Source organism: Pogoniulus pusillus, chromosome 5 (genome assembly GCF_015220805.1).
Source record: "Pogoniulus pusillus isolate bPogPus1 chromosome 5, bPogPus1.pri, whole genome shotgun sequence".
Lineage (NCBI taxonomy): Eukaryota > Metazoa > Chordata > Aves > Piciformes > Lybiidae > Pogoniulus > Pogoniulus pusillus.
Window position 1 is genome coordinate 25,729,897 of NC_087268.1, and position 13,073 is coordinate 25,742,969.

General features: G+C 39.4%; 1 protein-coding gene across 2 annotated transcripts in view; it reads right to left on the reverse strand.

The window, feature by feature from the left end:
* AFF3 (ALF transcription elongation factor 3) overlaps positions 1 to 13,073 on the reverse strand; it is a 365,042-nt gene that overhangs the window by 300,011 nt on the left and 51,958 nt on the right. For both annotated transcript variants that reach the window (XM_064143584.1, XM_064143583.1), the window contains exon 3: positions 9,019 to 9,825. In XM_064143584.1, the coding sequence (XP_063999654.1) occupies positions 9,019 to 9,825 (807 nt within the window). The remainder of the gene's footprint in view (positions 1 to 9,018; positions 9,826 to 13,073) is intronic.

The following is a 13,073-nucleotide window of genomic DNA, read 5'->3' on the forward strand; positions in this document are numbered from 1 at the left end:
TTGTACTAATCTTGGTTTTGACTGTGTCTGTGATCAATAATCTCACAGCTGCCTCCCCCTTTTCTTTCAGCTCTAGAATTTGTAGCAGTCACAAAAACTGTACCTGCCTCTGCATCTGAATGCCACTGTATAACTACCTTTAAATAAATGCAAAATTTTATTAACAGTAGTGGCATTTGAATACTAATAATTTCTAACATGTGCAAGAAAAAAATGCCATCATCTTCAACATCCTGTTTCAAAATTGTTGTAAAGCAGAGAGCATTTTAAATCCTGTTTCTCCTATAGCATATGTTAGTGATAAAAGTTAACAAGAATACTCATGGTTTTCTTCCCTTTCTAGCTACATAGGCTTCTCTCACAGCCACTTGTAGTAAATGCAGAGGAGTATGAATAGCAAGCTTTAGTTTCAAGAGAAAATGCTGGATCTCAATACCCCTGACCCTGTGGCTCACTGGCCTGCACACTTTTGTGTATTTATCTTCTAAATAAAATGTGGTGTAAATCCACCTCACACTTGAGCCTTCATCACTCAGTGAAACATGCTGGTGGGCAGCAAAGAGTGTGGGGCACATACAAGGGAATTTGGAAAAGGAAATGCTTATCCTAAACTGTGTAAGAAGCAAGCTCAGTCTTTCCAGCATGCTGGTTTTAACTCATGAAGTAAAAAGCGAACCATATTTCAGAACATGCAATTATTATATATAAAATACAATTAAGAGATTTGGAACTCCATGAATATGTAATGTACACATTTCTTTACAGATGCATTTTTCTCCAGACAGGCCGGTGCCTACTTTAATTTGGAAGCTATCCATTTTCATACAAAGTTAACCAAGAGTGACAGGAAATCAGACGCCTATGTTATTTATCTTCTCTGAATTTAAACAAAACAAAAAAAAAAAGCACCTTCTGTTAATTACTTTTCTAGGAAGCTATTTTGTGATACCACAGGGATAGATCTTCCATCCTCAGAAGTGCTACAAAAATGACAACTTTACGATGTGCAGGGTGAATAAAGTATGTTACATGTGGATATTTAAGCGTATATTTGCCTTCATTTACTGTAAGCGTGTGTGTGACCAACAATAAAGAATTTCACTGCTTCTGGCCTGGTTGTATGCATTTACAACAATTACTAGAGGTCTGACCTGCCTAACCTTCTACATCAAGTGGCACACATACATTATTTATTTAGCTGGAATTAACAGTGATCTGTGAAGCTCACTGTATTTTCCCTTGGTTCTCTTGCTCAACAGTCGTAACTGACCCCATGAGCATGTTCAGCGCTGACAGTTTCATGTCACTCTGATTCATGAAAGACTGGGGAAACTACAGAACAAAGCCATAAAATATTTGCCATGGATATTAAAAAAAAATTAAAATATCATAAACCAAGTTTCCATCCTACATGATCCCTTGTAGATTGCTACGAAGACAAAAAGTAGACAGAATTGCTCTACCTTGCTACAATTACTGGAAAAGAGAATGTGAGTTGGCATTAATAAGCGCTCAGAAGGAAGAACGAGGGCTTGGACTCCACATCTGACTGCACACTGATACAACGACCTAGTGTTGTGCAACGTGAGGTCTGAGAAGCAGAGCGCATCTAAGTATGTCACTGGTAATCTGAAATCTACAGCAAGCCCACCTTACTCTCTGCTTGTATCCTAACCTTTTCTAAGCACTCCTTTGTTAAGGAGCTCTGAAGCAAATGGGGATGAGATGCTCAGCCGAAACCTCGTACTGAGGACAACTTCTTTTACTTGCAGGAGCGCTGTGCCAGAGCACACAGTTCCTGCAGCCACATCCAGAAAATGGCCACTTTCTCCAACTGCTAAATATCCTTAAAGTCCTGGGAGCAATACATACAATGGAGCCAAAAGTGGAAAGATGATAGCAATGTCATGTATCTTCTGAAATGTATTTCCCAAAGAAGGTCTATTAGATTACTTTTTTTCCGGTAGGGAGGATTTTTACTACATCCAGTTATCATCACTGTCATAAGTATTACAAGGGATTAAAAAAATCAGACTAAATGTGCAATTAGAAACTGGTTTTGTAGTTCTAAAATGTTACTTCCTTCATCAATAACTGTAGTGCTTACCAAAAGAACTAAAAGAGCAATTATGCAGGGTTGTGGACATTTTTATGCACACACTTTTGTATCAGCTCCAAAGCTGATTCATAAACTGAACCATCCACTTGATTAGGAGGGGGAAAAAAGAGAGGAGTATAATTTTCTCACAATTAATCGTATTCTTACATTCACTGAGCTCTCCTTATCCCACAAGTGGTTACTTTTTCATCTTTAGAAAAGATGGAAAGACCAGTTTTATCAAAGGGAGAATCTGATCTGACGTATAAGAGAACTCAATGAACTGAACCCAATATTTTTTCAGTAACTGGGTAAAAAATAGAACCTTGGAGAGAGCTTGCAAAAAAGTGGGTGCATACATTAAGGAATTCCCTCAGCAATCATAAGTTTATGTTCTGTTTCAACAGATTTTCATTGATGATAGCCATCCTACCAGTGAAAAACAATGATGAACAACAAGCAATTCACCATAGCAACAACACAGAGCACATACTACATGGTAATCAATCCACACAGAAAACTTTAGGCTCTATGTAACTAAAAATCCCTTATTTCAAAAAGCCTATAGAAAAGCTTAGCTAATAGTTTCTCAGAAAAAGGGGGTTTATATTTATTTCCAGAGGGAAAAGAAACTTGTTTCACTGAGGGTAGAAAAAGTAAAACTAAAGAGCTCTAAAAGCCAAATAAAGGTGTCTAAGTAGTGTTTTCCTTCTGTAGGAGTAACCAGAGGGATGAGACCCACTGTGTTCAGCGGCACTGCCCGCACAGTCTCACTGTTTCACAGTTTTGCTGTGTGCCTCAGCAACTGGAGAACAGCAGAAGCTGTGTTGCAATTTGAAAACCATAACCAAAAAATCCCTCTTTGTGCATAGTGGTCTTTGCTGTGTGTTAAGAGCATTTCAAACATCACTCTATTTAATACACTCTTTCTTTGCAGTCCTAGTCTGTTGAACTCTCCTAACATAAAAAGAGGCAGTTATGCACAGCCCTCCCACGGATACACTCGAAGGTCTTGAATAACCTATGATTAGCAGGGATCTTTGCACCACACTGTTCTTGTTGTCCAGTTCTTCCTGTTTAATATGGGAAAACATGCTTTATTGATGAATTGAGCTGTGTCTTCTTGTAAATGTAGCTTGCTAACTCATTCCCATGAACATCTGGGAAAGGAAACATCTACAACTAGCTCATACATACAGTACTTACAGTGCTCGAGTGCTGTAATTGCTAACTGGCTTCTCAAGCACTGCAATTCTTCAATAAAGTTGATAAATGGTAGAGGAGTATCAACACACTTAATTCTGCACTTCTGTCTCCATTCTCTTTGGGAACATACTAGAACAGTGCCAGAATAACTCTGGACCTTTTTTGCTAATGTGTTCATTCTCTCCCTTGCTTTTTATCTAAAAGCATCTTCAACTGCTCTTCTGTTTTAATTTCTGCCTTTCAGTAACAGCTGAACACCTCAGGAGGCAAAGAAAAACCTGGATCCAACTCACAGTCCTGCAATAATTCAACAAGCTCTATTGGATCAAGGGGAAGGTGGTATTGTGCCTCAGGAGAAAAGCACTTACTTTTATCTCCTCTAAAACTTTTTCCTTTCTCGTGAGACACTGTCTCCTCTTTGTTTTCCTGTAGAACCAGATATGTGGTATGTCCAGGTGAAGGAAGCATTCACCATGACAATCTTCCCAATTTAGTTTTCACACCGGACATTCTGCTGTCAAGTTAAGATGTACCTGTATTTGTTCTCTCACATCTGAACTTCCCCCTTCAGTTTTAAACTGGGTTGGAACTACTTATTATTCACACTATGCACCAAAGCTCTCCTTAAAAACGTCAGGGTTTGAATAAATTACTGACATTACGTCCATATTTGTGAGTGGTTTTTTTTTCAGAGGATGAGAATATGGGGAGGAAAGAGCTGTTGGTTTTTTTTTTTCTTTCCATTAATATGTGGGGATAGAATTGAAAGGTGAGAGAAAGCTTTTAGATTTAAGGAACACTTGCTAGCGCATGTGCCAGATGCTGATAGCTATATATAGCCACTCGAATGAGAATGACTGCAGAGAGTATCTTAGCCAGGCACACAGGAATTTGCCTGAATAAGGCCAGGGCAAAAATGGGGGAAAAAAAAAAATCAACATTTAATCTATTGTGCATTACTTCTGCTTCAGAAGAAGTTGTGTACTTACAAGCAGAACAAGAATTTGTCCTCATGACAACCTTATCTACATTTCACATCAACATGTTCCCAAATTTAACAGAATCAAATCTATCCGTTTTACCATTGGGTTGCTAGTCATTCCTGAATACAACCTCTATTTCCTTGCTCTATAACCCTTAGAGAAGTAAAGGACAATAGATAAGAACTCTTCAATATAGTAAGAAAGCAGCATGCAGCCTGTAAGACAAAATTACCCAAAAAAATCAGATAAAAAGACTGGGATCTGCCACCTTAGGTTTGCCTTACAGTCTCAGCCAAACCAAAACATTTAGAAAAGTGAGACACTTGATATTCCTGCCTTTTTTCCTTTACACCCTGGTATTACATTTCTCTTCCTTTCTATCCAGAACAGTAGTTTTTTACCTGCAGCAGTATAAGTAGTTCAAAACGTGAAATAGTGGTGCCTAAGATGATGAGTTATCATTTCTGCAGAGCACTATGATAATTTTGGAAGGAGCGGGAGGTTGGGTATGGATTCTAATTAACACTGATGAACCTGGCTCCTAAAGATTAAATTCCCAAATGAGTAGCTGCTACCTTTCCACGCACAGGTCTACCCAAGTTATTCTCATTAAAACAATTAAAAAAACAAATATAAGCTTCAGCCTCTGTTGAGATACTGAAGGCCTCCCAAAACTGATTAAAAATATCAAATGAGGTATTGAACTACATTAAAAATGAACCTTTTTCATGTATTAAAAAGAAATTATCTATAATTCGTATTCAAGTGATTTTATTTCCAGTGAATAATAGTTGTACTGCAGACAACTTTGTGCTCTGTTTCTCTGAAAATCTCAAGGGACATACAGAAGAGGATTTTGTATCCTGCTGAAGATATCACACTTTGCAAGACATTGCTTCTTATTCTTCAGTTCTTATAGAGAGGCTTAACTTTGTTTCATTATGTGTTTATTTTTCCACTGATGGTTCCTTCAAATTGGTTTAAAAAAAGTGAAAGCATGCAGCTATTAGATACACTGATAGATTCTGGAAAGTTCTACAAGCTAAATACAAGTGCACAGAAGCAGAGGACACAAAGACATTAGTAAGCAGACCTGCAAATCACATTTGCAGGTTTTCTGGTTTCCTGGTTACCTCTTTGTGGAACTTGAGGCTGCCTTTAGCCATGTGATATTCAAAAAAGCACCCATCAGCATGTGCCCATTTAAAGAAAATCCATTCTGGAGGAGCTGGGGAAATAGTTGTCAGGCTAGGCAGCTTTGCCTGTGGCCCCGGTCCCCAGGTTTTTCCTCCTTTGAATCTCATCTTTTATCTCACATCTATACCCTGCACCCACACTTTTTCTCCTCTGTTGAATCTTTTTTTCCCTCACAGCATCCTGCACTATAGTTTTCAGTTGAATGAAGCAGCTGCAGAACTTGTCTAGGCCAAACTGAAAAGTAGACAGTTTGGACCATGGTATCAGTATGAACACATTTTAAGAGCGGAAAGTGGGAAAAAAATGTGTAATTGCAAAATTAGTCCCACAGACAGAAAAGGAAGGCTAGAAAAGTTGTCCAGAGGGTAGTGATCAGTGGCACAAAGTCCCATTTGGCTGCCAGTCATTAGTGGAGTACTGTCACAGCCAGTACCAGAGCCAATACCATTAAAACACTTTCACTGACATCCAAAATGCACCTTCAGCAAGTCTGGAGAGGATACAAACTGGTAGGAATGGGTGATACATCACATGCCATAGGGTCATGCTGTCACCAGAGGGATCTCAACAGGCTGGAGAAATGGGATGACAGAAAACTCAAGAAGATCAAGCAAGGAAAATGTAAAATCCTTGATATGGGGAGGAACAACCTGAGGGTCCTGGTGGACAAAAAAATAACCACAAGCCTTTCACAGCATTGCCTGCAATAAAACCCTAGGGTACACTAACCACCTTACTTAGCCCACGTCAGCCACACATCTTTTGTCTTAGCAGACACCAAATTCCATTCCACCACTTGCACTCCAGGTACCCTGTCCCCAGCCTCTCTGCTTCTCTCCTGCTTCTTGTGTTTTTAAGGCTGCTCTTAGACAGCTTTCTGCCATACTCATTTCTTTTTCCATATAGCTTCCCAGCCTAGCTTGTTTTAGCCTACTTGTCAGCCAGTGTTCCCTTGTTGTGATCATCCTGTATAGCATCTCCAGTCTTCCGGCCATCCCACACCCTCTAGAGATTCAAGGTCTTTCCTGGCCATCACTTTTAGCTCATCCCTGAACATGAGAGGCCTTGTTTTTGCCTGCAAATGTCCACAGGACCATGACAGCTCCTGTGCTGAGATCAGCTTAAAACTTCTGACACTGACACAAAAAGGTTTTATGAGTTTGAAAGAAGAAATTTTAAAAATGCATGGAAATTCTTACAAAACTGCACTAGGAGACATATGATACAAATAACAAGAATGGAAAAACACTTTGCAACGAAAAGAAATATGCCTGAAATTAAACAGAGGGTAGATTAGGCAACGCTGACTGAAAAATCTGTCAGTCTTAGTCAATACTCCCTGTAGCAATACCAGTGGGTTACCAATTTCATCTCGTGCCACTTGAGATGGAAAATGTTAGAACAAAGGAAATGTCCGGATAAAGGGAAAAAGCTGGGCACTTTTATCACCAGGACTTTCAACCCTCCAACATGACATCCAAACACTATCTGTCATTAGTTCAAATTTCAACCCCCAACACCTTCAGTACATACTTTCTTTGGAGTCCATCATTTTTTCGTAATCACTTATCTTTTTTTCAACCCATCAGACAAGGTTTTCTGTCCACTTCCTTCGACTTAAGCTAAATCTGTATATTATGCTGCCAAACACTGCTCCAGAAATGCTGCATTCTACAAAATCTCTGAGAAGATAGTGAATGCTTTAATAGCTACCCTACAGTCTACTATCTCCTACCATAGCCTGCAGTGCCATCAGTAATTAAGAATGTTAGTTTAAAGGAATCTCAAATGGTTCTACAAGTCTAGAATCTGAAGTCTACGTTTACCCTTATCCATTGGCATGGATTACATGTAACAAAAGAAAGCTTTCTTTTTCCTGAGGTAAGCAAATTTGGAATGCAAATGATAAAACCTGAATTTCAGCCAAACAAATGATTGCCTATCAAAACCCCCTTCCAAACTAGTCCTTAGAGTATTGCATACATGTAAAGGGGGAAAATTTGAAAGATCCAGACAACTGCCACAGGCATCTTTAATTCTAACAACGCTTCCCATTTGCAGATAGAAGCACAAGTCTGAAAGAGGTAATAACAGCTAAATGGATATTAGTATCTGCCATTACCTGATCTATCTGCACAATTACAGCAGTTTATGAATGCTAAATTTGCTTATCAAAACTGACTTAAGAGCCTAAAACAACTCTTTTTTCAGGAACAACATATCACCTCGGTGTTGTTTGGAATTGATGGAATTTTAACGCAGAGAAAACCCACATGGGTATAATGCCTGAAAGAGCTGAAAGAAGTAATTGCTTCCAGAGAGATTTTTTTCCCAAACCAAAGAGGGAATACAACAGTCAACTTCATTTCTGAAAAACAAGGCAATAAGAGGCCAGAGAACTCCACCAAAAATTAGATTTTTTCCTCTCCTTTAACAACACCAGAAACAAAAATGTTAAGAATAAAACCATCTTAAGACACACCACAGCTGCCAAATAACAGTAAATAATCACTGTCTCTGCTCTGAGAAAGTCCCAGAGATTCATCCAGACAAAGCTGTTTAGGCCTACAAATACTGTACATTGTTCTGGTCATAGGAACTCTACCAATTTGCATAAGAGGATGAAGTGACCATTTCTGTATTGGCATTCAGGACTCTACTCAAGAAAAAAAAAACAAACTGACCCTTACTTTGCCAAAACAAATAATTTCTTTCCCATCCAAAAAGCTCAAACAGAAAAGCACAGACTAAGCAATAAAGCAAGATGTCCTACTGGCAAAACCAGAATGTGAAATAAACAAAGACAAAATAAGTCCAAGCAGAAATCTTTCTGGTCTACTGATGATAAGAGAAATGTTGTTCAGCAGCTTTTTCAGATATGTTCACATACATGTAGCATGGTTGGGTTTCCACAAAGGCAATTCTTTAGGGAGAAAATCTCCATCTTCCTAGAAACCGGTTTGAAACAGAAAACAGACATGATGAACTAAAAGAATAGTCTTACTGATCTATTCTCACCCATTCCAGAGATCTCATATTGTTTAAGTACTTTAGATTGTGAAACTATTTCGACATCACTGAGGATGGCAAAACTACTTCAGATCACAAACACTTCATTTCATCTCTGCCAAAGATAGAAGTAGTCAATTAAGTATGAAGAGTTAGAAGTAATATTCAAGCCTAGCAAAAAAAAATTCAGTTTAAGTTAGAAGTAATATTCAAGCCTAGCAAAAAAAAATCAGTTTAAAACTATCCAATCTTTATATGTAGACAGTAAGAGAAAAATGTCAGTGAAATAATACATAGTCAGTGCCATTGTAAGGAAATGTGGTCCTGAAGACAGTAAGCATTACACAGTATTTACATTACTGTGAGGCTGATATTTAGAATACACTGTATCAACGTTATTTAAAAATAAGGAAATGTGCAAACTAACATATTAAAAATGTGTAAAGAGAAAGATGCAATTTGCAGTTCTAAGGCACTGTCATCCATTCACGGGGAAAAGTCATAAAAGGCATAAAAAAAACTTACCTCTTCTTGCTTAGGAATGGCAAACTTGGCTATCTTTGACTTGGTCCTGGACGAATCAAGCTTATTAGAAGGCACTCCCCTATATGACTTGGTGGTCTCTGCTGGTAACTTCAGCTTTGGAGACTCATCAGGAGCCTGGTCTTGACCGTCCATTGGCCTTACATAAGCTGTTGGTTTCTGCTGCACCAGACTGGGCTTCGAAGCAAGAGAGGGTGGGAAGCTTTGGACACAGTGCCCACCAGCATGCTTTGCTGGCCTCTCTTGTGCTGGAGTTCCTCCTTCTGAGCTGCAGTTGAGCTTTGCTGGCTGCTGCACTCTGTTGATGTTGTCACCTAGTGCGGCCCTCATTGAACTTTGTTGGGCAGCGTTGGAGGAGGAGGAGGAGGAGGAGGAGGGACTTGAGGCATAGCGTTTTAGTTTCTCCAGACTGGATTTCTGGCTCGCCAGTTTGAAGTCACCCTTATGTGACTCCAGCGACCGGTGCCCGTGCTTGCTTGTTCTCTGCTGGCCATCCGAAGCCGCATTGTGCCCAGCCTTCTGCCAGCCCATCGTAGTGCTTTTGCTCTGCTGGGCAGGAAGGGCTGCTGGTGCGGAAGAAGTGGTGCTAGAAATGGGAGGAGGCGGCAGCAGTCTCGAGTCTGCAATAAGATGTTCATCAGGCTTGAGGAGAGATGTCTGAGGAACGCCAGGTTTCGGAACCCCAACAAGATGGCTCTGGTTTGATCGGTCAGTTAACAAGTCTTTCATTTCATCATAGTTGCCCAGTGTATTCTGGATGCGATTCGAGAGCTCATCACCCTTGTTAGTCTGCAAAACAAAAATGGTGTGTTCTGCAGTGGTCAATGCAAGAGAAAATTCCCTGCACACTTCTGCTGTAATCCTTACTGAAGTAGCACTGCCTTATTCAGCAACAGCGTTGAGTGATGAAATCGAAAATCCTTATTGTCTCTGAAGACACTTGTCAACATCTTAAATCTACCCTGAACTGGAAAAGCTATAAAGGGCCTTAGAGTATATAAAAAAAGAAATCTATCACTGGTATCATGCTGTAGTTAAAGTATATTACCTGGAAACTAGAAAATTTATTATTGCAACTATACAGAATGGTTTGGATTAAATCTGACCATGATAAAACTTTTCCTATGGCCCAGTGCAAGCTCTTCTTCAACCCTGAATGAAAACACTGCATTTCCAATTTCCTTATTTGCCTGCCTAAGTTCTCACATGGCACCTGGGAAGCTACACAACATCCAGTGTAAGCACTGAATAATTTACTAGTCTAAGCCAATCAAATTTGTGTGGTGATCTGAACATAGCTTGTGGGACAACAGAAATACTAAAGGTTATTATGTCTCTCTTTAGAAAATAACACTGACAGCATGCTTGCTCCAATGCACTCTCCTCTTTGGAAAAAAAAAAAAACAAACACAAAAACAAAAAAAAAGGGAAGAAAAAGGTGACCAGAACACCACCCTGCACCCCCAGATTCTTCACATTGCTCAGTGCTCGCTGCGTGCAGCAGGGGAAACACAGACACTCTCACTCCCCTTTAAGATTAATCATTGCCTTTAAAATCATCCAGTTACTTTCTGACTGAAAAGGCAGAAGCTCCATAAAGAAATAAAAGAAGCAAATAAAACATACTCAAAAAGATTGAAAACTCCTGCTTTAAAAAGCTACTGTAAGCAAAAGGATGTATCATTAGCATTTATGCAGCAGAGATTTTTCTGAACCCTGCCAAGATTCAGGCGTGTGATGTTCTTTGCTTTATGTTTTCAGAGGAAGACAGTAATGAGCGTTCTTCTTTCTCTCTCCCAGACATGGGGTCTGGATGGAAGAACTCCTATTGGCTTCAGAAGGCCAAGCTTTCATCACAAGACCCTCTCTGGTTTTACAGGAAAACAGAAAGGATAAAGAAGGGAGTCAAGGGAATGGAGAAGTCCTCCTTATAAAATACAAAGGATGAAGCAGAAACAGCAGTTATTCTGGAAAATGCAGGGTATTTTTGCTTTTTAGCCTTTGAGTAAAATTAAGTCAATTAAACAAAAAATGTAATGCAAACTCCCCAGTTCAGAATTTTGTTTTGTGGGTTGTTTTTTTTTTTTTTTTAGGATTTCCTGGTAAAAAATATCTGGATCCAAGGAAAATTGTCCTGTCAATGAGTGCAGTGATTGTCACACGTTAACTTTCAGCACTGGAAGCATTCTTAAGCAAGGTAGAAGTAGTCTTGTCTTGCTTGAAACTTGTCCCTTTCAAATTTCAAGGACACTACCTTGTAACACTTGTAAAACACATTACAGTTAGTTTTCTGATATGAATGGCTCAACCACTACAGCTTGATCTTCCCTCTTCATATGCAGCTGTTTTTGTCACCAAGACAATAATCTGCTATAGACATAAATAAAAAGCATTCATTCATAGACATGAAGTGGATTTAAAACAGGGTGTTCCTTTGCTTCACAGGAATCACACTGAAGTCCTAAAAAAATGGAAAGTTATTAATGAGGCTTTTAAAAATTGGAGGTATCACATACATCTGAAAAGAAAAGAAGTGGGAGATGCCTATCTCCTAAGGTCAATGAAATAACTTCTACACTCAGACATCTCCTTAACCAGCAGAATTACTTCCTGGAAAGCACAAAACATTTTCCTTTCATCCAGTGGATCTCTTCTATGCTTCTGATGGATGCTCCACCTTGCATAGGTGCCTTGTAGAGAGGTATTTCTCCATTTTACCTCTACAGAGGCAGATCTGTCCTTGGGCCTGAAACCAGTCTGATTTAACCAGACTGTGTATCATGTTTCCTTCCTTGCCAGAGGCATAGCAACAAAGACCACCAAACGGAATGGGGCACCTGACATCAACCAGTCTCCTACAGGTAGCTATCCATTCAGACATCTCTAGGCTCATGAATGTAGGAGGATTTATGTGCAAGTTTGGCCTCTAAAAAGTCCAACTGATTTAACAGCAGACCCACTCTTCCTGATGGCTTCTATTCCGATGGGAAGGAAATAAAAGCCTAATTGCAGATTATCTGTAGACTATCAGCCCAGGAAAGTCAGTAGATTGTCTTCTACATGGATGTGACATGAATGCTACACAGAGACATGCTGTATTAAAATATCCCAGATAACTACAAGAAAAAAATGCAGCAAACTGATCTGCTGTACCATGACATATACTAACAACTGGTTCATGGTGTTTATTCCTCCTGGATACACCGGGGACAACTTCAGGTGAGAAGTTTTGTGTTGAGCTGCTCTCATCCAGAAGATCCCTTTTGGGAACAAGCTGGGATGTGAAGTAACTTGTTATGAGCTTTAGATATAAGGGTTTATCCTATTATTTGCTCTGAAACATTTATTTAATCATTCACATGGGAAAAGTATGATCACAACAGGAGTACACAGGAAAAGCATTCTGTGCAAACTTTTCTAACTTAGAGTGCTCTGATAGTCTTCTGCAATGCACATGAAGACTGCAAGACCTACCACTTATAAAATGAAACCTTACAGCTGTGTGGAAGTCCACTGGAATTCTTTTCTCCATTAAAAATACTGGTATGGTTAATGAAGTAAGGCATTCCATCCAGGAATTACCCAGAATGAGTTTCCTACCTTTTCACCCCCTGTAAAAGACATTTTAAGTAAGACACTGGATTTCCTGTAATCCTTCATAAAGGATTGCTATGGACACTTTGAACAGGATAAGGGGCAACCTGAAGAGCCAGGATGTTACAGGAGTAGAGATACATGTCAAGGTGAGAAAAGACGTAAGGTATAAGAGATTTCCACTCTGTCTTTGATTTTCAGGTATGGCCTTCTGAATGGCAAATCCTTTGGCTTTAGCTCATGTTTCTCAAGCTGTGATGAGGAATGTTGAATTTAATCTGCGCTTCCAGTGAATGTCTGCTGTAACTTCATTCCCCTCTGGAAACACCCAAAACTCGAACATTTTCTTTAAAGATAGTAAAAGTGAGTTTCAGATTAGCTGTCACCAAAAGCTTTCCCCTTTTTCAATTACCTCCTCTTCACAGGACGATCAAAATGCCCAT